The sequence below is a fragment of the Rissa tridactyla genome, chromosome 8, assembly GCF_028500815.1.
Source record: "Rissa tridactyla isolate bRisTri1 chromosome 8, bRisTri1.patW.cur.20221130, whole genome shotgun sequence".
Classification (NCBI taxonomy): Eukaryota; Metazoa; Chordata; class Aves; order Charadriiformes; family Laridae; genus Rissa; species Rissa tridactyla.
In genome coordinates this window covers 22,338,723-22,365,046 of record NC_071473.1, presented here as the reverse complement: position 1 = coordinate 22,365,046, position 26,324 = coordinate 22,338,723, and the positions used below count along the sequence as shown (strand labels likewise).

The window sequence follows — 26,324 nt, the reverse complement described above, 5'->3', positions numbered from 1 at the left end:
GATGCTCGGCTGAACCCCGTGAAAACAGGGTACCCTCGTACGCATCTGCATCTTCCAGCAAGGGCAGGACTTTTTTCCTAGCCTGTCAGAGGATTTAGGAGTATTCTGGGGAAAATTTGCTCTCCAGACGGTGCGGTCAGGTCATTAGCAGCTTCTTAAGTCCCCTGTCTCACGCTATGAGGGACAGCGCTGGCATAAACTGTGACTATAGGCACTTAAATGTTCTGGTTTAATGGAGATTAAATCCCAACAGGCAGATACACAAATGCTTCAGCTCCCCACAAAACCAAGAAGCACCATTTACAGCATTTAAAACAATGCGAAACGCTGCCTAATCGCTGAGCTCAATACAACTGTAATGTAATACATATTCATAACTAGCAATATAATATCCAGCTGCACCCAAACAGAAAACCCAACATAAGGCAGCAATACTGGAAAGCCTGTCGCTTCCTTTGTTCAAAGTCTTCAGCGTTTTGGAAACAAATTTGATTCATTTCAAACGAGCAGCCTCATACAGCAGCAGCTTTCTCTAGCACAAGGCCCTTTGCAAAACACCGTCCCCGGGTCGCCCGATACAGGTTTTATGATAAAAGCACAAATAAAATACAGTCATTTAAATCCTCAGTTTCAGTTTCCTTGAGTGTTTCTCACCCACGTGCTTTTTAAGGGGGGGGGGAAAGAACACGTGGTTTTACAGAATTGTTGCTGAGAATTTATTCCCACAAACTTTCCTGTCTACATTACAGCCCCAAGTTTTTCAAACTTTTCTTCAGAGAAAGCATACCCATAAGAAGTTTCATGCTTTCAGCATCTGTACTTTATACTGCATAAAAATTATGGAGGAAAACTCTGCAAGGAACCACGAGCCAAAAACTGTTGCTTTAAATTTAAAACTTGAAGAGACCGTGGGATTCAGGCAAAAGAGAGTAAAATTTTGGACAGACATGAGAGACACCCTGAAGAAGCTGAAAGAAATGAGTCTTAAATACGGAATTGCAAAAGCAGCATTTCAAATTTTCATCTGAAACGCCTGCAGATAAAACCTGGGGCGGGGAGGGGGACTGCTTCCAAACGGGACAGAGCGGTCCCAAAAATATTGAATAAGAAATGACCAGACAGGACAGACGTGTTGCGCGCTACTCGAGACAGAACACCCAGACAAAGGTTTATCCCGAGGTGAACACGGTTCAATACGACAGTATAGCGTATGACTTCCATAGCTAATGCCCACTAATCTTATTTCTGCACTCTTAGGGTGGGAGAGGACCATAATTTGCAGCGCGGAATGGCAGCTGGTTCTGGAGAAAAAGCAGATAGCAAACAGCACGAGCAGCTGAGATACTAAAATACAGAAGCTAAAGGTATTAGAGTACTTCTCTATATTCTCTCCTCTGATACTAGGACCCTATCTAGTTTAGCTTCCGCAGTGTAAAGGCTAGATTTGATTCCTTTTCGTGTTTCCTAACCGAACCGTTTTCTGCCCTACAGCCGAGCAGTCTGACTGAAGACCCCGGAGGACCCCGCTTGCAGGGAAGTGCCCAGCAAAGGTGTCTGAGGTCTCAAACTGGTGTGACCCAGGCCAGGGCGTCGTACTACAGCCCCGAGGGCAAAGAGGTTTTCCATCCGTACGCTGTTTCCGCTTAAATCCAACAGAAGCGAAGTCACCTCCTAGAGTCGGCAGGTACGTGACGCTCCATCAACTCCTCCCTTCAGCCAGCATCTCAACAAGGTGCTCAGGGAGGAAGATGTCCCTGGTGACAAGCCCGATGGCATCGCAGCCTAATTCTCAAACAAGAGACAGGGCGCCGCTGCAGCAAGAGTCTTGGGATTTTGCACGAAATCTTACAGGTTTCTGGTTAATAAAACACATGTCCACCGCCACGAACTTTCAACCTCAATCACACACTACTGTGGCACCTAGGAAAGCTGATATGGAAAGAGCAAAGCCTCAAAATTCGTACTCTTTAGGGTGACACCCTCCTGGGATCCGCCTGTAGCTTTTGCAGCCTTTAACAGACCCCAAGTTATGAACTCACCTCTGTAAAACGGTGCTGTTCTAGTTTTAAAATCAGGCAACACAGCAGTAGTTTACTATTAGAAGTCACGTTCTAATGCCGTTTCACAGATTCTGCACGTACAACACTGAAATCCTAGCTTAGTCCATCACATCATAAAAACAATTTGCCCAAAGTAGCACAGAGGTTAGCAAACTAATAACCAATTACAAACAAACACTTTGCAGTTAGAACACAGTTTTTGCCTAATATCAGAAGTAACGTAAAAGATATCAGGTCATGTCTGCTGATACAAACATACCTATTATTCACACCAGTTTAGCAACATCTGCTTTAGAGATATAATCATTCTTATGAATGCGTTCTCACCACTGTTTCACTTTTTCATCCTTAATACTGCGAGACAAAGCAAACACGACTGGCTTCAATCATATTTGCATCTCACCCAGAGATCAAGCATGTAAGTTAGAGGAAAAAACAAAAAAAAGATACGATGAATAAAGAACAGCTTATACACGTTAAACAGACCCTTCGCACAGACGGGTCAACTTTCTGCCTCTACCACAGCAAGACCAAAAGGCAAGCACTTGCAAACAGCTTCTCAAACAGAGGGATTTTATCCCAAGAGATGACTGGATCCAATTACAGAAACATCTGATTAAAAATTCTTTTAAGTCAAAACCAGAGACGTGGGCTTTCCCTAATGCAAGGGCTCACATGTTGATTTGTTAAGCCTTTTCCTTTGTCCTGCTTAAGCAAGTTACAACACTATTGAAATCACAGGCACAATTAGTAAAGCCGCTTGTGATTAAGGGCTGTATCGGGATCTATGGCACTAACGTGGCTTTTACTCCAATCAGAGTCCAAACTCAAAAGGCTCAAAGCAGAATAAAACCAAGGCCTGAGATATGCAATAATTTGGAGCTTTTAAACTATTTTACCAAAATCTGCCAGCAAGAAAAAAAATAATCACTTGCATGAATAGTCATCAGGCATTGAAATCCTAGAAGTTCCTACATGAAAAATCTCCAAGTGGCATGGTGCTCACAGAGCTCTATGTCCGGCCTTGTTCTCTGTAAGGAGTCAGTACCACGCACAACTTCCGTTCTACGAGAACCTCTCTCAAGGTGGGAGAGGGCTGTGCGTTCACAGAAGGATAGCAGAAATCTGGTTTATACATGGACACTGCACCTCCAGAACATCGCTCCAAGAGTAAGGAGGAAACCAGAAGACCAAACCATAATACATTCAAAGTCCAAAACCCATGTATCTAACATCTCACAACTTGCTACTGAGCGGAACTAATAATTCCCAACAGTGCGATCTGACTCGGACTGACTTAAGCCAAAACGCCCTGACCAGCCCGGTTCAGATCCAGGCCCTCACAAAGCGACGAGAACAAATCCATACCAGGGTGAGAGATGTGTCCAGCTGAGGATACCCACCTGAAAGTATGACGGTGACGTTCAGCGCGATGAACAACCCACAGAACAATCCAACCCTGAATGTAGTCCAGGCTGGTACAGGCTGTGAACAAAGCAATGGTGGGATTAAGACGGGGTAACAGGCTATCAGCGGAGTCAGATTAATTTGCGGAGCAGATTTTGAATCAGGGATACAACGTTCTGATCTCTGACCGCACTCTTCCTCTTGAAGTTAGGTTTTTCTAAACTCAAAATGCTGCAAAATATTCTTGCCTATGTTGCAGCTGTGTGGAAACAGAGCCTGGGCATCTCAACGCCCTTTGAAAAATACACCAGACCACACAAACACTAGGCATACGTTATCATTAGCACAAATTTCCTTTTACTATTTATCTCATCCCTTCATTACCTTGTCTGCATGCATTAGGAATAGTAAGCAAGCTATTTCCAAATCTTCCGGAACTAAAGCAGATTACATGACCATGCCCCCCCTCGCAATTTGCAGAGCATGCTCACATCAATTATTTTCACTGCTTTGTTCAAATGTTGAATCTAATTTGGCAACTTGACAAGCTGGAGAAGCAGCTTCGCTATACAACTTGATCTCTCACCTGAGCTGCTCCTAAGGGTGGAACACGCAAACGTTTCATAGCCTTCTGTCTGTCTCCATCTTCTAACTCATTGGTCACCACTTCCTAAGGAGATAAAGAGACACATCACAGAAGTTCATTCTGACAATAAGCACGTGGTACTGCATTAAAACAACCCCCCCCCAAAAAAGCAGTTGATTTTCAAGTTATGTTTGAGCCCTGGCCCAATATTCTTCCAATACAAAGATATGAAAAGTTCACCACGGTGCGTCAGGTTACTACACAACACAAGCTAAGCCCGTGTGAGCTGTCAGAGTGAAAAGTTACCAGCTGAAAAGAACATACCCAAATTTATGTAAGCAGCACCAGAAATCAGTAGCATTTTAAAAATCAATTAGTAGTTGTCTTGGTGGTGAATATGAGTTATGAAGAGGGCAAAACCTTATAGGAATCAGCAATGAACAAGAAAATATTGTTTGCTAGTTAGAAGAGTGCTGGAGTACTGTGTCCAGCTCTGGAACCCTCAGCACAAGAAGGACATGGACCTGTTGGAGTGGGTCCAGAGGAGGCCACAAAGATGATCCAAGGGCTGGAGCCCCTCTGCTGTGAGGACAGGCTGAGAGAGTTGGGGGGGCTCAGCCTGGAGAAGAGAAGCCTCCGGGGAGACCTTAGAGTCCCTTCCAGTACCTGAAGGGGGGGCCTGCAGGAAAGCTGGGGAGGGGCTGTTTACAAGGGCATGTAGCGATGGGACGAGGGGCAATGGTTTGAAACTAGAGCAGAGCAGGTTTAGATGAGACATTAGGAAGAAGTTCTTTACACTGAGGGTGGTGAGACACTGGCCCAGGTTGCCCAGAGAGGTGGTGGAGGCCCCATCCCTGGAGACATTCAAGGCCAGGCTGGATGAGGCTCTGAGCAACCTGATCTAGTTGAAGATGTCCCTGCTCACTGCAGGGGGGTTGGACTAGATGGCCTTTAGAGGTCCCTTCCAACCCAACACATTCTATGATTCTAAGAGGAGCTGTGCCCAGCTCAGCACCCTCACCTCTGTTTCGGAGATAAGCTGGTTGATCTTCTTGCAGGTGTAGAAGGGTGCCACCTCCACCTCGGCCACCCGCCATTCTGCCCCCCGCGCCGTCTCCAGGTTCTTGTCATGCTTCTTTAAGATTTTGCGGAAGCCGGTGAAGTTCAGGTTCTGCAGACGAGGGAAAACAGTTACTGGCTTTTAACCACAATCAGCTCCCAGGAAAGTTAAACGGTTCTATTTCCAGTGCTAGCAAAAAAGGAATAGTTAATCAGAAGAATCAAAATTCTTGCACCTATTGTCAGGAAGTTTTTGAGCTATTGCTTTATTAGAAGTAATACACATCCCTTGCAAATAACATAAAAGATGTGGGATTCAAGGGCATAAAAAGAGGTAACTTATTTGCAGGGAACTACCTAAACCTCATATTCCCTGAAAAACCAAATCACTGCTACTTTCCTCCTTAATGCAGGAAGCGACAACATTCCTGATGAAACCCCACTGAAGATACATAACCTGTGGACATACTCAAAGCTTGTGTGCTTTAGGCTATTTCAAGACATGCTCCCTCTGTCTGGGTACACCTGACCACATACGTCCCAGGTACTGCAACTTGGCAACTGGTCTCTGGATTAGCAGGAGTTGTAATGAGTCCTTAACGAAAATATAAAGCTGCAGAAAGACTATGATTTGTCCCAACTCCCCCAGTCAGCATCAATCCTTCAAGCAGTTTTCCCATTGAAAAGGCTAAGCTACTGATTTCTCGTTTCTTTGAACTCTACATTGGTTTCCAGTCAAGTTCTCCAGATAAGCGCATTATAGAAGGGAAATCCTTGTGCAACAGAAAACTTGTGACAAAGTTTTAAATGCTGCAGACTAAATCCAGACAAGCGCATCTCCACAACAGCATCCTTCTCCACAGAGTACATTGCACAATGACAGCAAAACTAGTTTAGCCTTGCAGGCGTGGGAGATGTAACTCTCTAGCCGGTCAAGACGAGCACACGATGTTGCTGCGTTAAAATAAGAATTAACGGTTGATCTCCAAGTTACATATGACCCAACGCTCTTCTAATGCAGTAACTAAGACAGGCAAAGCTCATCACACTGTAGGCCACTGCTGTGACAAGACGCATTTGAAATCCTGCATTTCATTTTACAGACAACACCACTAGAAAGACTCAACATTTCACTCGAGCTACAGCAGGAACACAGACAGACCGTGGCAAGATTCACTTCTGAAAAAGCTTAGGAAGTAGCTTGGAAAGAAAAACAGAGAAAACAGCAAAATCCAGTGCCCCGGGGAGAGGCGCCAACTAGTCACTGAAATTATTTTCAATCTAATTATGCTTAGAGTGATTTAATACCAGACCCCTACCACATAGGTGGGGAAATGAGTCTAGGGAGACTGGAGCAGGAAGCCAATGCATTAACAATCTGCATTATTGCAGACAAGAGACTTTAATTGCTTTCTATTGGAAAAGCCAGAATTCCACCCCAAGGAGAGCAGATCGCTATTTCAGAAATTCAAAATGAAAAAAAAAAATTTAAAAAAAATGAACAAAACAATGATTTTGGTCAAGAGATTTTTCTGTAGCCTGAACTAACATCACATTATCTGCCACGCGGGCAATCATGGCCTAACTCTGGTGTGCCTTGGCCAGTTGGGGCATGGTGATACCAGACACCCCAGAACCTCTCCAGCGGCATTTCGTCCACCGGCTGCAAAAATTCTGCAACCCCAAAGCGCACGATAAAACCACGGTTGGTTACAGCGGTACTTCGGACAAGGAACACACAGCGATGGAACTGTGAAACAGAACAGTCAAACACCATTTACCCAAGTCAGACGTTTTGCTATTCTTGCTGTTTGTGACGCTTTTTATTTGGCAAGGGGCTTTCTCCAAGTCTGCCTTCTATTTCTGCTGGATACTAATCGAATCCATTGAAGTGAATCTCGACTAATGGTATGTTTTGTCATTAAAGGTGGAAAAAACCTAACAGCTCAACTTACGCAACTACGTAATGCAAGATCAAGTAGTATCAAACAGTGGAGTCAAAAATCTTTGCATTGGGAAATGCACCGGGAAGGCAAATGCTCAGCAGTTAAATAACACTGATTCACCCTCCCTTATTTGCCCCATGAATGTACGATATTGTATACAGTATATATGTAAGTAAATACTATATACTTAATTTCTCATGATCCATTTGTTCTAAACCACAGTATTTCAAATAGATTTATTTATATACGTACACACTCTAGAATGATATATTACTGTTGCCTATAAGTTAATTTTATCAGAAGTTTAGTCATTGGTAAGTTAAGTACCAGCTGCCGCGGAGACAAGTTGTAGTTTCACCTGATGTTTGGTTCGTGTACCTTCGGAATGAACGCATGCAACTTTTCCTCTTGCTTCAGTCCTAACAGACGGAGGAATTTGCTTCACATGGATTTTCCTTGCTCAGTAACCCGACTCAAGACTTCAGCGTTTCATCAAAGCCATGGTTTGATATTTATAATGCTGCTGTTGACTTCACTTTACCTCCTACGTGAAGGCCTCAGCTACATCATCTTCCCACCGGCTTATTGTTTTTCCTCGCCAACATTGCTAGAGCTTGAATATTCCTACTTCTTACATCCTAAATTCAAAAGTGATTAAGAGCATAATTCTGGGATTTGGTTTTATGTCTGTTTTAGTACTTGTATTCCTTGTCCTCAACTTCGAGACCAATTTGAACTATTTTGTCTCATTCTCTCTTTGAGGATATGTTGTAGAAAGAAGGTCTGCTCCTTTTGGAAACTGTGAAAGCTACCAAACCCAGATGGGTTTTACAGCAATGTTTAGTATACATACAACGGACCTGGACTCATGGTAGCAAAAATCTAAGTGTGCAAGATGCCTTTCTTCACTGATGAACTGTAGGAAAAGATTTTCCAAAGGAATGACCTATGTCATCCCCTTTTTAAATTCTTCATCGAGGCTCAGAAGTGATTTTTTTGTAACCAAAAGTAAGAGCTTGACTTTTTTCTTTTTTTTTGACCCCTTTTTTTTTTAAAAAAAAAAAAAAGTGAAGAAACCATAGCAGGTACTACTGCTTTTGCAGTATTACCTGCTATCCGTTCATGAAAATCCGTTCATGAAAAGCTACAGAAATTCTACCTTTCCCAGGATTTTGAACCAGAAACTATCTCTAACAGTTAAAGGGCTTTATTGAGAAACTCATAAATAGTTTCCAGACATGTGCTCAAAGACACAACATCACTTTAGGAGAGGTACAAACACTCAGAATTTTAGAAGAATTTAGTTTTTTCCATGCTGCAGGATGGTATTTCTAAGTAATTCTTATGGTGAATTTTGTTTAGTAAAATTCTCCAGTACAGCGCTGGTAAAGATCTAAATACAGGTGTAGTGAATTTAAGTTCAAACATCCTTATTTAACAAGCTAAAAAGCCTCACAGTAAGACATTTAAAAGCATTTCAGAGTATTTAATACCAAAAGAGCTGGCCTCACAAAAGAGATCTTAATACTTTTGGATTTTTGTTTCAAGATTTTTGGAACAGAATCAGTGTCCACAATATTTACCATGGCCTTTCATGCCTGAAATCCAAGTACAATAAAGATTTGTTTTTTTTCATACTTCAAGGCAAATGAGCCTGTATCCTACAGAATTAAAAACATTTTTACTTTTTTTTTGGTAAATGGATGTTTTAACAAGAGATTCTGATACAGCAAGGTCACAGTCACTACCACGGTAACGCCAAGAGGAAACAGTACGTTAAGATTTCGGGTTTCATGAAAAATAGTAGATAAAAGAGCTTCTTCCCCAATTTGCCAGCTCCAGCCCTGCACAGAACAACACAGTACAGAAGGAGGAGGTCCCGATGTGACTTCATGTTCTGGCCATGGCTGGGCCAGGGTTGCTTGGCTCAGCCCGCCCGGAAAAGGAAGAAATAAGGTCCTTCTGCAGGTCAGCTTAGCATTTCTAGCTCAACAAAAAGCACCAAGGCATCCGCTGCTAGCTGCCAGGCATCTGCCCGTTCTTTAAAAATGTTTAGGGATGCCAAAATGGAAGAAAAAAAAAAAAAAGAGACATAAAAAAATGGCTCGAATGAGGCAACTCAAGGATACACAAAGCACAAGCACAGAGACATTTACACAGGGGGCTTTGGAAAACCACCTCTTTTTGCAGGTACCTGATAGTTCTGCAGTAAGATGAGGCTGAGGTAGAGCTCGCTGAAGGCCAATTTCAGGTCTTTGATATTCCTATGCTGGACACGCTCTTCGTGGGACAGGTGGAAGACCGGCTTTCTGCGCCGCTGCAGCGTGGAAGCCCCACTGGCTTCTTTCTGTGCGTCCAAAGTTGACTGTAACTCGGTCCGAAGAGTAGTAAACCTGCGCTGAGCTTCCGCAAGCTTTTCTGTTGGCATGGAAAGGAAAAAGACAGGTGAGCGGGTAGCAACTTGCCGGTAAAAAGCACAACTTTTCCTCATGGAATGTGCCTGTAGGTAAAAAGCACTGCATTGAGTAACCTTGCACATGGCCATCCCCAACTAAACGTTACGTTCAACATCTCTGCATGCTTCTCTTTTATGAGGCTCCTTCTTGTTAAAGGTTTTAATGCACTCCTGTGTATAATATACTCTCGCAAAAAAAAAAAAAAGCTGTCACGTCAGACAGGTGTTAATTAATATATTCAAAATCAAGGGGCTGTCCCTTCAGCACAGACTAAAGCAGCATTAGAAGTGAACTCCAACTTCTCGACTTCCACCCCAGACCTGATTTCTAGAGGATGCTCATTCCCGGACTGCACGAAAATCCGTTAAGGGTGGGAGAAGCCCAACCTGTCGCCTGTACCAAGGGGCTAAAAACCTGCACGGGGACGCAGGGTCAGGCCTCCCCGCACTGGCAGAGCTGCCACCGGAGGCAGCCGGGCAGATAAGGTATCATCCAAATACCAAAGCAGTGACCACACGTCTGCTCTGCAGGCAAAGGAAAGACGCTCGCCTTTCTCAAATAAAGCAAACACACTAAGAGCTTCAGGGAAAAAAACCAACCCCTGTTAGACAATATTATGAAACTTGACAGTTAGTAAGCAAAGCGCTTTTCAGATCTGTGCACCCATTACCGACTACGTGTTCACTATCTTTTTATATGACACACCAAGGAAATCAAAGAAGAAAAAAAAAAGAAAACCACACAAAAAAAACCCCACACTTCAAATGTGACGCTGAATTTTGGAGCTCAGAGAGCAACGCTCCCAGTGACAGACAAACACAGCTTCTGCTTTGATCAGGAGTTACAACACGACCAGCTGCTGTACGTGATCCGCTGTAATAATTTCATGCCGCTTTTCCTCAGTTTAGGCTCACGCAGGTTAGAAGCATTGCCTCATTATGTACTGATTAAAGGGACCGCCAACCTCAATTTAAATACCATTTTGATAAGTTTTCAGAACAAGTCAGTCTCTCTTCCTCACATCTCAAGTATGGAAAAGGTGTTCCTTTAAACATGCTGCTTTATGTACTTTCAGAAAGCAATCTTTCTGGCTGAATAGCTAACTTTTTATGCTAAAACCAGCATAACTGACACCATTATCTTTCTGTTTGTCCTGTACAACTGGTTCCTTTCAGGTTTTTTTTACCCGCTACAGCTTCAGTCACAGCTTTGGCATCTCAGTTGATAAGCTCCGTGGCAGACCCTGGCGTTGGCCAGGAAGACGCCGAGCGGGTTGATGGCGTTCGAGCAGACGGCTGGGAGCTGGAGCCACCGCCACCCAGCAGGACACACACCGCCACACCAGAAACCACAACCCAAAGCTCTGCCCGACATTCTCCCGGCCGTCGATTTAATTCTCTTCATTAGTATCTTCTATAACAATCGACTGGTAATTCTCAATTGCTCCCCCCCAGAAGTAAGATTTATTTTTATGGGAGCAATTCTGACCTTTTCCTCAGACTCATTAAATTCCGGTTAATTTTAAGAACAAAACTCCCTCTGGAAGAAGTAACAGGTATCTGTTAAGAGTAGCTGTTAGAATCAAAAGCCTTCATATAAATACAAGTCACAAGTTCACACTCTACATTCAAAACGTTACGTTAAACCACCTGGTGATACACTGAGATTTCTTTCGGATCAAATTATCAAATATGGCAGAGTTTAAATTTACATCTTCCTATTGAAAGCACTGTTCCATTGTCCCTATGTCCAGGAAAAATCTGAAAATCCATCAGCCTAATAACACAATATTTAAAGAAAAGATAACGTTTTGGAACAGTTATAAAACTGCTGCTGCAGTTCTTCCTATCTGTTTGCAAACCGCCATCCGTAAAAAAGCATCATCCCCAAATACAAACACGTGTCTTAATTACACGCTGCTGAAGAGAGTTGTGTGCTGTCTCCCATACGGCCCTCTCCATCCAGAGGGGAGGACCTCAGTCCTCGGAGGACAAGGCTTTAAAGACAATCAAACCGCTCCAATAATGACCTGCCACTCCGGAGACATGGCAGCCCTGCCACCTTCTTCTCCCTCCTGCCCGCGCTACTGCACCGACTCCAGTTATCCAGCCCACAAACCATTTCATCTTGTTCAGGTATTATTTTATCATCAAGATTCACTGCAGAAGCAAAATAAGACAAAAACGCGCGCTGTTATTCTGAAAACCTTCTAGGGAATTGCTTAGGGAAACGGCAGAACGGAAATCAATTTCTCAGTTTGCAACGTGCTCCAAAATATTTGAAAAGACGTTCACCACTATCACTAATACAGCACTCCGAAAAGTCACTTTTTAAAACATATGCCACTCCAAAGAGTTAGAAAAAAGCAGCACGCACTTAGAAACAGGAACCACTCTTGTGTTGCAGCTTTTTGCATGACCTGATGCCCACTGAGCACTCGTCTCAAGTGTAAACTTACGGCAAAGACTAAGGAGAAATCTAAAGTCTTCTAACCTGTGTGAGCCTACAGGCAGACTTCAACAAAAACGCTTGCCATAAAGAAGCAGCCTTGCCCAAAAAAATCCTTGTAGATCCTGAATAAAACCCACTAAAGTCATCACCTCCACTATGCAATTCCGAGTTGGTTTTGACTCTGTTTTCCAAGTTTACAGAAAAGTTCACACATAAGGATCATTAAAAAGCTACCACACCAGGAGCTAGTAAAATTGCCCGCTGAGTTCCAGTTTACACAGTCAGGGTTGTGATCCAACCCAGTTTCACCAGGCAGGAGGTAAGCGAACAGCCCGTACCTGCTCGCAGGTCCCCAGCTGAGGGCATTTCAGGCAGGCTCTTTTAGCATTCCTTCCTTTCCCTGCTTGTACATACCACGGGCAATAGTTTGCTTACCAAGTTAAAGCTGCTGCCTCCTACAAAGAATAAAACCAGCTCCTAAATGAACCACCAAAATGTTCCTAGCCCAGCAGTAGCTCAAGCGGATCCTGATGATGCTGATTTAAAATACGACAAACGTCACCTCTAGAAGATCCCAAACACAAACCAAAACTGGCCACAAATAAAACTTTAGCACTTGAACAGGCATTTGTCTGCTGGAACGATCTGAAAATTTTACTGCCATTCTTTCTGCTTTCAATTGAGTATACATTTTCTTGCGCGCAGTCCAAATAACCACAAACTGTTTATCAAATCAGATTTAGTTCATGGCAGTTTTCCTTCCTACCAAGCTGGGATAATGGTCTGGGGAAATTAAGGTTGTGTTTGATGAGAGCCGACAACCCGAGCACGCAGTGAAAGGCAAAGGCATTCCCCAGCAGGCATTCCAACCCCGAGCGCTCTGGGGATCTAGGGAGGAGCTGGGGTCTGGAATCAGCCCATCCCAGAGGACAGGGTTGTCCATGCTGTGGCAATCCCTGGCAATGCTCACTGAGGATCCCTCAGCGCAGGGCAAGACAAGGAGGAAACGAAGCGGAGATCAACAGAAAGCTTAGCTTTTTTGAAAATGGGCAATATTTATTGTCGTAAAGACAAGCGTGTAATAAGCCGTATAATAAGCCTATAATAAATAGGATGTACCAGGTCATAATCCAAGCCAACGAATGCCTGGAGTCACAATAGGGTCCAACGTGACACATTTCTGACATGATAAAGAGGAACCACCGATAGAACATTCCTCGATGTAGCTTAACGTTAATAACTCTAATAAAGGGTTTCCGTACTATTAAAGTCACATCGCTCTTCTGCAAATAAAAGACTTATTTTAATCTTATCGCAAGAGATTTTCAAATTACACGTATTCTCTCCTGTAACTTTTTGAATTGACAGCAAGTTGAAAAAAAAAAAGAAAAAACCACAAAAAACCCTGCCCTGTATTATTAATGCCATTTTAAACAATGCTGGAATGGGTGTGTATATGTGGGTGCACGTGTGCTAAGCAGGTCCTCATTAGGGAAAATTATAATCTGTATTGTACGTCTGAATTGACAGAACTTCCTCCACAGAGTCTAGCTTGTCGTACCCAGGAGCTCTTAGCTGATATAAGTAGAAAAGTAAGACAAGTTTCTGAGCATAAAAGCCTTTACCTCAGATCTGGGATAGAAACAGAAGATCTCACCGGGAAACAAAACTGAGAACATAACCCCATGCACCAGGACAGGCTGGGGGTGACCTGCTGGAGAGCAGCTCAGTGGAAAGAGACCTGGGAGTCCTGGGGGACAACAGGATGACCATGAGCCAGCAATGTGCCCTTGTGGCCAAGAAGGCCAAGGGCATCCTGGGCTGCGGCAAGAAGAGTGTGGCCAGCAGGTGGAGGGAGGTCATCCTCCCCCTCTGCTCTGCCCTGGTGAGGCCGCACCTGGAGTGCTGTGTCCAGTTCTGGGCTCCCCGGTTCGAGAAGGACAGGGAACTGCTGGAGAGGGGACAGCAAAGGGCTACCAAGATGATGAGGGGACTGGAACACCTCTCCTGTGAAGAAAGGCTGAGGGATGTGGGTCTCTTCAGTCTGGAAAAAAGACGGCTGAGGGGGGACCTTATCCATGTTTATCAATACTGAAAGGGCGAGTGTCAGGAGGATGGGGCCAGGCTCTTTTCAGTGGTGCCTGGGGATAGGACAAGAGGTAATGGGCACAAACTTGACCATAGGAAGTTCCATCTCAACGTGAGGAGGAATTTCTTTACCCTGAGGGTGGCAGAGCCCTGGCACAGGCTGCCCAGAGAGGTGGTGGAGTCTCCGTCTCTGGAGACATTCCAAACCCCCCTGGACACGTTCCTGTGCCACCTGCTCTGGGTGACCCTGCTCTGGCAGGGGACTGGACTAGATGATCTCCAGAGGTCCCTTCCGGCCCTATGATTCTATGAATTCAACTTTGCTTTTGTCACCAGATTAAAATCAGAAATAGAAAAAACTACCACATTGTCTTGCAAAAGCCTGTTTATAGCATCAAGTTAATAAATCAACACGTTAAGAGAAAGTGCAGCAGAAGTCGATGCATCATTGTATCCACATTTAAACACTTTTCCAGTTGAAAACCCATTTTAAACCTTACCAAAAGAGGCCGAAAACCAGCTGAAATGTAATGGTGGGCGGAACTGGAGCGCACACACTATTACTAAGCCTTTTGTAGCAATATGACAGGGTGAATTTCTGATTATCCCATTCTGAAGTTTATTTTCAAAACACAGGGTGGGAAAGCAAACTGTCTCAGGGAAAACAACAAACAATAGCACTTTGAAATATGATCCCTAGGAATCCCTACTCTTACCACCTTTACATTTTTACTCAATTTACTACGCAGGATTTTATACACAGCCAATGACAAATTGCTACTGGTTGATCCAATCCAGAAAGTTGCAAGAGTTTTAATTAAGAGTTAAGCATTTAAAAAGTTGCTGGACACATCGAGATGGTGAAGTTACCATACACAGGCATGTCCACAATAGCTATTCCTGCACACGCTCAGGAAACATCAGCAAGGGAGCTTTGCGTGCCAAAAACACTCACGGTGGACTGTCACCATGGATAAGCTGAGAAACTGTGCCCTATATGTAAGCAGCCACTTCAGTTTAAGGGCATCTTAGAATCATAGAATTGCCCAGGTTGGAAGGGACCTTTCAAGATCATCTAGTCCAACCATCAGCCTAACCCTGCCAAAAACCATCAGTAAACCATATCTCTAAGCACTACGTCTGCCCATCTTTTAAATACCTCCAGGGATGGCGCCTCAACCACTTCCCCGGGCAGCCTGTTCCAATATTTAATAACCCTTTCAGGGTAAAAAGTTTTCCAAATATCCAGTCTGAGCCTCCCCTGGCGCAGCTTGAGGCCATTTCCTCTTGTCCTATCACCTGTTACTTGGGAGAAGAGACTGACCCCCACCTCTCTACACCCTCCTTTCGGGTAGTTGTAGAGAGCTATAAGGTCTCCCCTCAGCCTCCTTTTCTCCAGGCTAAACAACCCCAGCTCCCTCAGCTGCTCCTCACCAGACTTGTGCTCCAGACCCCCCACCAGCTCCGTAGCCCTTCTCTGGACCCGCTCCAGCACCTCAATGTCTTTCCTGTGGTGAGGGGCCCAAAACTGGACACAGCACTCAAGGTGGGGCCCCACCAGTGCCGAGTACAGGGGGACGATCACTTCCCTAGTCCTACGCACCACAGTGTTCATCTTCGTAAAGTTCAACAGGATGCTATTGCGAAGCAATTAAAACACCTGCCCTTCATTCTCCCTCCATTCAAATACCACGGTTTAGCTCCACATCTGTGATTAAACCAGAGCAGTTTCCCATATAAACCTGCCCTATCATTACCTGATGGTAGACCTGCATGACCGCTGTGGTTAGTCTGAAAGTTTGGGCACTTCAGACTCTTTTTGTGTTGCTGTATTTTCCCCAAATACACACAAATAAGCACCTTACCTGAATAGAAAATGTTGATTTTGGCAAGTTCTTTCTCACAGGTCTGGAAGAACTTCTCTTCAAACGTGGCAAAACACCTTTTCACTGTGTCCTCATCTGTGTCTATAAAATAGAAAAAAAATAAAATTGTAACAGAAGAACATAGGAACAATTTTTATGTGGCTGCCATTTCTTTAGAGTAAATCCGCCTTCTTTGTCATGCAGAGAAAGAAGAACAATCAAGTCCAAAGGGCTCCGAGGCAACACATAATTTGGCTGTACAAGGAATTGTGCCAAGACAGAGAGGGAAGACCACACAAAAGCAGAACTGCACCTTGACCAATGTTCCCATCATCTTTTCTGATCCCTCCAGTGCTACTGTGGATCCCTCCAGTGCTTCATTTCCACTTCCTAACCCAGCTTGCGTGACTGTGCCTGTAGGGCCATCCTGGGATCAAGACTGTTCTTTATACCTACAGGAATTTTTTGAAAGGCATCTCACCTACCATCACAGAGTCACCCACCCTAAAGCTGCACACCAGCGGAAAGGGAAGACCGTGCCTCAATCCCCACCTGCCCACTCTGCTGCCTCCAGCACCCTGAAGCCGCCTCTTGGCTGCCATGTCAACCCAGCACAAGGCCACACTCCTCCCTCCCACATCACACCCTTCTGCAATGATGCGGAGAGCCAGCTCAGGCAAAGATGTTCCAACCAAAAACAAAAGTAGATTAAGTAGCAGCATAACCACCCTCAACACGCTACCATCGCTCTATGTCAGGGTTAAATTCGTACATTTATCCACCCAGAAGCTGTTCTGCTCTCCAGTCTTGGGCACCGGCAAGTTCTTCAATACAAACTTTAGGGAGACCGAAAGTCTTTAACAAAGATTGGGGTTCATCAGTGCTGCATGTTCATGCTGTATCCTTTCCAGCTTGACCCTTATTTCCCCCAGAGGTTCTCCAGCACTCCCACCATTGCAGCGTGCTTGCACTGGGACTGGTATACAGGTTCTCCCTACCACAGGCACCAGTATTGCTCTTGAAGAACAAAGCTGGATGTGAAAAATATTCATCCCAGATTAGCAAACAATTGTATTTAGAAGTACCACGCTTTTAACTGAAGGCTTCATATGACCTTCCAGGAGGACTCACTGGCTTCAGCCACCATTCCCACCTTCTCATCCCTATAATCCTTTAAATACAAATGTAGGACCACAGCAAACTAAAATCTGCACGGCGAGTAAATGGGAAACTGCGGGGAAACTACCTTCTTCCTCCCTGGCAAATAAAATCTCTCTGTCATAAGCAAAGTTTAAAGGAAGAGGCCTAAATTACAGCAGTCGTCATCAGATCCACACTTCGCCCCCACTGCTCTGGGACTATTTAATTCTCTTGGAAGAACTAAGTAAATTCTGTAATTCAAGTCAAAATCTGTAATTAAAGCAGCAATACAGTCACAAAGTGGAATAAGGAATATAAGGGATATAGCGCATCATCTCCAGAAATGCAGAACTTCAAAGAAAGAATGAATTTTCTAATAATTACGGAATTAGTTTTATGAGTAAAATTTAAAGACTCCACACTGTAATTACAAATTTTAGCATTCTCAAATCACCTGTCCCAAATGTCCCTAATGCTGAAATAAAGCAGACTTCTCATAACCCCCAAAGTTACAGTTTCTGACTTCTCATGCAGTCTTACAGATTAAAAACGGTTAGTATTACTACAAAGAGGAAAACCTGAAATTTTATTACAGCCTTGATAAGGTCAAGAAATAGATTTTAAAATACACGTTATTAAATTCAGATGACGAGCGCCTACAGAGAAGTTTCCCTCACTGGCAGAAAAATACTCTGGACCGTCATAACAAAAAACCCTTTTTCTTTTAGCATTAATTTCCAGCTAAAAACAACCACAAAGTAGTACTAATAGATATTAAATGTAAACTTTTAACATTTAGAATTTCCTGATGTTTGTGGCCCTGATATCAAATACCATAAATCTACAGACACTATATTAATGTTTTAGGGGGGTCATATAGAAAGAGCAACTGACACGAAACAAGCCTGAAGGGGCAACACTGGAAGAAGTTTGTCTTCTTTTGGAGTTTGAGGATGCTTTAAAGAGTAAAACAGAGAAAAAAACCTCAATCCTGCCCAAATGATTGGTGTTTACAACTCCACCATCCACGGGCTTGTAGAAAAGAATTTGCAAGGGCTCCAAAGGCTGTTCCAAATTCGGAAGTTTTGGCTCTCAGGGTCCCTTTGTTATCTGACAGTTATACTTGCAGATCAGCGGCTACTCCCAAGGATGAGGGCTCCCTCCCTTGTGCAAACAAACCCCAAAATGACAGGGCTCCAACTCTTCGTTGCTGAAGAAAAGCCGCAGCAGCCCCGAGGTGTCCTTACGCCCCTCCTCGAGGTCACCGGCCCGAGGCAGACTTAGAATCACAGAATGGTTTGGGTTGGAAGGGACATTAAAGATCACCCAGTTCCAATCCCCCTGCCCTGGGCAGGGACACCTCCCACTAGACCAGGCTGCTCATAAGCCCCATCCAGCCTGGCTTTGGACACCTCCAAGGCAACCTGTGCGAGGCTTGGCAGAACCACACACGCTGCTCAGCTTAGTGCCTTGACACAGATCCCTCTTTGCAGGCAGCCTAAAGCACCAGAAGGACAGAAAATAACTGTGTTTTGGGGCTGGTAATTTCTAACAGCGGAGTCACAGGAGTTGCGACATCCCACCGCCGAGGCCCTACCAGCAAGGCCAATCTGAACTTGCCCGCAAGAGCCCTAAGCCTTGAGCCAACAGCCACTAGCACGGGAGGGCAAAACACAAACAGGCGGGTGAAGCAACAGAAATTACTATGCAACACTTAATATGCAGAGCTTTTATTCACTAGCTGCCCGAAGCTTTTCAAGCGACAGTAATCAGGCAGTATCAAAACAGAGCTGGCCCTTAAGATGCCCTGGTTTGAGGTAAAACAGAACCAATCTTCTGTTTTGTAATTTTACTTTTTAGCTGGGCCTCTTCTCGCTGACCAAACTCTGAAATTAACAGCACGTTGTTCAGAAACTGTTCACTCCCGGACTGGTGAGGCCTGATTACACCAAGGAATGGTACGCAGAGAGGCTCTTCCTTATACTTATTGCTGCAACAGCCAAGGCCTGCTAACTTCGTTATTTGCCCCGTTAGAGGGTCGGAAGCGGAAAAGCACAGAGGGGTCCCACCTGCAGGGAGGAGCGGACGGGACAGATGACCCAAAGCCGACCAACAGGGTATTCCATCCCGTCTGCATCACGCTCAGTATAAAAGCTGAGGGATCAAAAGGTCAGTTTTCTTTCTCCAATGGCCGACGTCCGAGGAGGACCCTGTCTGTTCGTCTGCCTTTGATCCCGATCCGAGCATTCCTGACTCCAGATCTGGAGTCCTGCTCCTGTCTGTCACTGACTCCAGTCTGGGTCTTTCCCTGTGCCTGCTGGTGATGCGATCCTCATGCTGGGAGCTGGATACGGTTTTGTATATATTGTATATTTTTTATTATTATTATGATTTTATTATTATTTATTATTCCATTATTTATTACTACTTTCATTAAAGTAGTTTAGTTCTTTTTCTAAACTCGTAAATCTCCTTAGCTCTTCTTCTCCTCTCTTTGGAGAGGGAGGGGGCGGAGGGCCATCTGTCATTCCGATTGGCCAATCCAGCCAAAACCACGACATAAGGAAAGACCAATTCTTCAGCCCAAAGAGTTTACACATCTTTAGCAGAAGAGCTTACCTACAGATGCTTTCTGACATGGGGAAATCATCCTTTCCTGCCTTTAAAAATAAGTCATGTAGAAATAAAAGCAGAGAGGCTCACTGCTTTCCTGCTTCAGAAACACCAAACCACTTCTGCCATCGCTTGCTTCTAGGTTTCAGTAAGTTCGCAAAGCAAAAGTAAAACCAAGTGAGTTTTTAAACTTCAGTCACTGGAACTATCCAAGAACAAAAAAAAAAAAAAAAACAACTCATGGGGAAGTGATATACTTTTTGTCCTTGAAGTCAAGCATGAGTATTTCAACACAATCAAAATATCCCCTTTTAAGATAACAAACAGCTCAGCAAAGCAACCTAGTGTTAAACTAATACAATCAATGCCAAATAAATTCATTAAATATCTTGTTTTGTACATTACTGACCACTTCAGGAAATTATAAATAAGTGTGTTAAACTGTTTGACTACATATGAAGTTTAGAAGAGGAAAATGGGCTTTAAAACAGAAACCAACCATTACTGGAAGACCTTCCAAAAACCTTGAGATTAGGAATTCAGGTCTCTATTTCAAGCTCAAAACATTGCTGATGCAGAGGAAAGCAAGTTCTATATAAACTATTTAAAAAACCTTCTCCAAATGTCAAACACCTTCTTAACAAAAAGTATTTTGCAGACCATGGTGGATGCCAGCTTCAAAAAAAAAATCAGGATTCTCGGTGAAGAAAAGGTTTCCCTTTGGTCCCGTTCCCACTGCAGCTCAGTCATTTAGCTGCAATAATAGACAAGCGCTGCCAAGGCTATCGCCTTTATTTATTTATTTCCCTCCCAAGGCTAGGACAGGACAACGTTTTTGCCATGAGAAAAATCACGGTGCCAGAAACCGGCCTTGAGTTCAGAAGCTCCACGACAACAGAAGCTGTTTTTAAAAGGCATCCAGCTCCTGCTGCCAAGAAGGGCCAGTGGTAACCTTCCTTTTGTTCTTTTTCTATAGCCCTAATATTCCATTTACCCAGAGCTCTACGGAGTTGCCATGAACAAGGTTGCCAAGAAGATAGTCCCATCAATATTCCAGCTTCCCGACCTCATCTTCCTATGCAATTGCCTGACAATGATTAAAAAAAAAAAAAAAAACAAACAAAAAAACCCCAACACCACAGTAAACCTGAAAAGCTCGTGCTTTTTATTCGCAAAGCCAAGCGGTAAACCAGCAGCAATGTGGACGTACTCCCCTCTCGCCACACTTTCTGGGTTTGCAGAGAGTTCAGACACTGGCACACCTAAAACAGGACCCTAAAGTTGAAAAATTAACATGCAAGTTACATTCCTGAGCTGTCCCGAGCACTCGTTTCTCAGTGCATCTGTCAACTGTTCATTTAATTTCTCATTTTCTGCAGCTGAAGGATATAAACAAATGATCCGCAGCCCGGGCAGCTCTGCTTACTCACTTCCAAGCAAGAAAACACGCAGTAAAAGTTCTCTTTGTTAGAGCAGTGCCCTCGAAAAGTCATCATTAAAAAAAAATAAAAGAAAAAATCCTTTGGTCTTTATCATGCTGAATTTTAAGGGGCATTTAATTAAAAAAAGATTAATTAGCTTTGTTATGAGATCAGCACAGGTGTAGTTCTCTGAGTCACCTTCTGTTTGCCACAAAACAGTTTTTATCTGAGTAAGTTCATCTCAACACTTCAGCTAGGGAGGAGGCAGTTTTGTTTATGAGGAGGACTCTGCCATCTATTCGGTTAAAAAAAATAATAAAATAAATCAAACTCAACATTGGCATTAAACACACCAAATCACACTGAGCAGGCGATCACAAGTTTTACGTCAGAACCATTTTGAATACCTTAAACTTTTAACGTTTTCTACACCCTGTCCTTGACCTCTTGCTAACTAAAAGCCCCAGAACACAGGGCTCAAATAGGTCTGCAACTACACATCTGCGCTCTGAAAAATCAACAAGATTTAAAAGACGGTTTTCTTGTTCCCAGGTCTATGAAGACAGTCGCTTATACTTCTAGGCTCAATGGCACATTAGGGGAAAGACAAAGAAAAAAACACCACTGATACCACCACTCTCAAAATCCTAAAGAAGTGGGTCACTATAATGAAAACACACGTCTGCCTCCAAACCCCCCCCATCAGCTTCATCCATCTTCAACCATCACCATTTTCTAACACCCTTGACAGTACTCCAGCACCAGGACTGTACAGTTTCCCAACCTTTTACACAGTACAGTGAAAAATTTTACAGCTCAAAAACAAAACCGCGTAGTTCATAAACGCAAGGCCGAAGATTGCCCTTACACCTCTTAGTGCGTCATCCTCCTGTTTATTGGGGTGTTTTTCCAAAGGGAAGGTTCTTCCGCAAGGCAACTCCCTTCCTCACACCAGAAAGCTGCACCTGGGTCAGCTGCAAATTGGATCACTTGCTGAAAGCTTCCAATAAATTAGTGATTCACCATGCATTTTCATGTCCAATCTTGTGGCAAATCAAATTCTATATGAGAAAGCTTTTTAAGTACTTAAAGTATAGATATAGAAATGTCTTCCTAGGAGATGTTCTTGCTATAGGAAGAGGAAGGAAGCCAACATGGCTTGCAAGGATGACTGCAAGTATGCAAGGATGATCAGAGGGCTGGAGCACCTCTCCTATGAGGGCAGACAGAGAGTTGGGGTTGTTCAGTCTGGTGAAGAGAAGGCTCCAGGGAGACCTTATAGTGGCCTACCAGTATCTTAAGGGGGCCTACAAGAAAGCTGGTGAGGGACTTTTTAGGATGTCAGGTAATGGTAGGACTAGAGGGAATGGATTAAAACTAGACACGGGTCGATTCAGACTGGACGTTAGGAAGAAGTTCTTCACCATGAGGGTGGTGAGGCACTGGAACAGGTTGCCCAGAGAGGTGGTGGAAGCCCCAAGCCTGGAGGTGTTCAAGGCCAGGCTGGATGGGGCTTTGAGCAGCCTGGTCTGGTGGGAGGTGTCCCTGCCCAGGGCAGGGGGTTAGAACTGGGTGATCTTTAAGGTCCCTTCCAACCCGAACCATTCTATGATTCCATGATTCTAAGTAAGGAACATTTGCATTCCTGTTATTCCATCTTAACTTCTGAGTCGCAGATTGTACATACACATGTAATGGTGTGCATCTCTGTTGGAATTTATTCCATTAACCAAAAAGTGGACTTCAAATTAAAATACTATAAAAGCAGCAAGAAAGAAGCTTCATGCACCAGTTAATATTTAAAAATTTAAAAATAAAAAAATTAAAAAAAGAAAAATACCTACTTTTCTAAACCATCACGGATGAGCTGGCCAGCTCTCCACTTAATGAATGTTTTAGCCCAAATTAGATTTGGTTATTAAATTATTTCGCTAAATCTAGTAATAAAAAATGACCGCTCAGGTAGCAAATGAGGTTGGCATTGCCTGCACACGCAGTGTTTATGTGTGGGCAGGGGAAGGAAGGGAGAAGAACTGCTGCAGGTCACCAACACAAGTTCTCTCAGGTTTTGGTTCACCATGTTGTTGTTTTTAACAATTAACCCAGAACGAATAGAACCTATTTCAAAATACCTTCAGAAGTTGTGATTTTCAAGTTGGTAAAAATTCTGCTTCCTTTTTTTTAGATTGTATCACTGAAATCTTACAAGGAAACCAGCCAGATTCTTGTAGAGGGTTTATTTAGCTGGAAAGAACAATCTCCACAACATGCCTACGAGCTAGATATCCAACCAAGCGTCTACTATAAATCATTTATATTTTTTACTTTGTAAACATAGATTCTAAAGCAATGGCAGAGTCCTAGTATTAACTTCTGGTGCAGAAAAAACAGGCAATGGAGTAGCCAGATGTGAGAAGACAGCTGTTGCTCAGCTGGCCAGCTACGAGCTTTGTAGCTCAAAGACCATCGGGTTTTGCGGTCTACAAGGTAGCTGCACAGCTGTTCTACAGGTTCACTTCTTTAAACAACTACCTGGCACCCATAAGAAGTTATTTTTCAAACAAAGGTGGTGGCAATAGTCTTTTGTCAGCTGTTAGAGGGAAATCACTAAGGCGAGCGTGTGGTGATGCCGTCAGTGGAATCTACCGGTACAAGGGCGGCTACGCACACATTACTGGGACAACGGCTCTGCAAAGCCATCTGTGCAACGATGCTTCAAAGCTGACCTTTTTCAAATTCTCTTATTTCAGAGGAAAAACATTCTAACCCTTCAGCAGATGTGTAAAAAGCATGGTTAGTTTAACCCTGCGTGCCCAGAAGAGGATCTAAATGACCACTTTCCAAGTAGCTGCGGTGGGGGAGGCAAGAGGGGTGCAAAAAACCCAACTGGGTTGGCACAGCTTTGGAGAAAAGATGACCCCAAGGCTCTGTAAGCTTACGTCCCAGCTGTCCCCAGTTTTGCTGTTATAATTGACCATTATTAGATTGTTGTCTGAATTTGCAAGTTACCAGCACTGTCTCAAGCTTTGGGATTCTACCTCCATTCTATTCTCTGTCCTCATACGTGATTGTGATGCTTCAACACTTTTTACAATGCTTCACTTCTTTACCATTACAAAAATCAAGGTTCCCAGTAGAATAACAAAACCTATGGCTACGTGGAACCTCAGATTTGAAGAACAGCTAGGCACAAAAAAAAATAATAAAATAAAGAGAAGCAGCACAAATGCCTAATAATATTTCAATACCTACCATAAAAATATTGTTAATATAGCATGACAGACCTGGATGACAGGAGACATTATAGAGTGACAGGACTCTTAATACCTGCCTTCCCTGGGTTAAGAACAACCTTTAAAATCCTTACTCTTTTCAAGAAGGAAAGTAAAGACTATTTTTTTGCAAAAGTTTTCCAATAAGTTAGATCGTAAATACCGTCACACACTTAAGGGTCAAGAAAAGATGGTCAATGGGAGCTAAGACTCCAGATGAAATTTCACATTGACCATTACACATCCAGACTCCGAGACGAAGAATGGGGAGTTACTCAGTCTGTGCACACTAGAACCTGTCTGAACATAATGGTCGTGTATGCTCAGTTTAGACAAGAAGCCAGCGATGCAAGGGGAGATACCGCAGTTCCGTGGACTTACCAGGATAACAGCCCTGGGACGACCCCTGGTTACACAACGCACCTGCATGTTCCTCAAGCTGCGGATCTGCTGCCTTGAGTTCTGGCTTTCATTTAAACGAGACGAGACAGCAGCAATTATGGTTGCACAAAACAACCGTGTCACGGTTTACACATTTGAGGTTAAGTAATGCAGAGATACTCTAGCCTCTTACGGTCATGGATCTGAACTAGCCTGTACACCTCTGATAGATGCCACATGAGACAAGAATTCAGCACTGCCAGCCATTCCTTCTGCAAAGAGAGATGCTCTTTAGTCTTTAAACTGAGCAATGTTGTCAGCTCACCTTGGATGGTGATAGTTTTTCCGCCTCCTCGACGACAGGGCCACCAAATGAAAAAGTTAGCAGTATCTCTTCATGCTTTCAAGATCCACTGAACGGACCTCAAGTAAATAGGCACAGCTGTACCTAACATAGCCTGAAAAACCTTCCTTCTGCTAATTAACGTGGATGGAACTTAACCCAAATAGACAAAAGTAGTCACAAAAGCACACACCAGCATGGCAAACCCAGACCAGAAGCACTGATTTAAAATCAGCTGCCCAGAGTTCAAATTGAAGTTTTTCCTTTTATTCACCTACCCCACGTTTCCCTTCAGCCTAGAGAAACTCAACGAATTCAGCAAATCCTCTGCTGGTACCAGTACAAGTGCTAGAGCTCCTGACCTTTTAAACAAATACATACGTAGGCTCCAGGAAAGGAAGGGGAAGATCACCCCCAGTTGTACAGATTTGGGTCTTTGGGCCAGCCCCCAAATCAGCGATGGAGAAATGACCACGGGAACTGGAAACTCAGCAGCGAAGGGCAGTGAAGGCAAACTCAAATGCACCAGTGCTGAATATAGTAGAGATCCCTCACTCTAAAAACTCACAAATACTCTTTTCGTGCCCCACCTCCTGAATGAAGGTCGTACTTCATGGCATGGAAAGAGAAATAAGAGGAAACTTTCCAATCTTTTTTAATGTGCGCTCATATTTATCAAGAAAGACATAGGTTCAATCTTGCGAATATTTTAATCAAGAAAAAAAACTTTCTGTCAGGAGGCTTCATACTAAAATTACTGTTTATGCTATTTTACTGAGCCTCCAGTTTTAATAGTCTTATTTCCAGAATTTCACTAAGGAGTAACAATTACCTTCTCATTAAAACGGCACAAAAACTTTCAGAACATCTGACATAACCAAAAACACAGGAGGGGAATTAAAACAAAACTCAGCGATTACAGCCAGTTAAAGGAATGGTGATAAAGTGCATTTCTAAAGTCTTGCATTATTAGATAAAGTTTTTTCCTTCCCATGAAAAATCACATGTAGATGGAGTGATGGGGAATTTCGGCTGCAGTTCGGGCTGCCCTTTATGCCCTAGCTCAGACACGCACCCGATGCCCTGTCCCTTTGCTCTGGTACTGCTGCTCATCCGAGCCCACGGTGAACCGGTTCAGGAAGTTAATCTGGTATTTAGAGAACTACTCAGCATTAGATCTGAAAAGCATTAAAAGCCTAATTGATCGATACATGAGTTCCTTGTGGTTTAGTCCCC

The 26,324-nt window shown here is 43.6% G+C and overlaps 1 protein-coding gene across 2 annotated transcripts in view; it reads right to left on the bottom strand.

The window, feature by feature from the left end:
- The window catches only part of XPR1 (xenotropic and polytropic retrovirus receptor 1), a 116,123-nt gene that overhangs the window by 24,186 nt on the left and 65,613 nt on the right, over positions 1–26,324 (bottom strand). For both annotated transcript variants that reach the window (XM_054210529.1, XM_054210530.1), the window contains exons 3-7: positions 15,919–16,020; positions 9,253–9,476; positions 5,075–5,224; positions 4,054–4,137; positions 3,464–3,545 (exon numbers count right to left, since the gene is read on the bottom strand). In XM_054210529.1, coding sequence (XP_054066504.1) covers positions 3,464–3,545; positions 4,054–4,137; positions 5,075–5,224; positions 9,253–9,476; positions 15,919–16,020 — 642 coding nt within the window. The remainder of the gene's footprint in view (positions 1–3,463; positions 3,546–4,053; positions 4,138–5,074; positions 5,225–9,252; positions 9,477–15,918; positions 16,021–26,324) is intronic.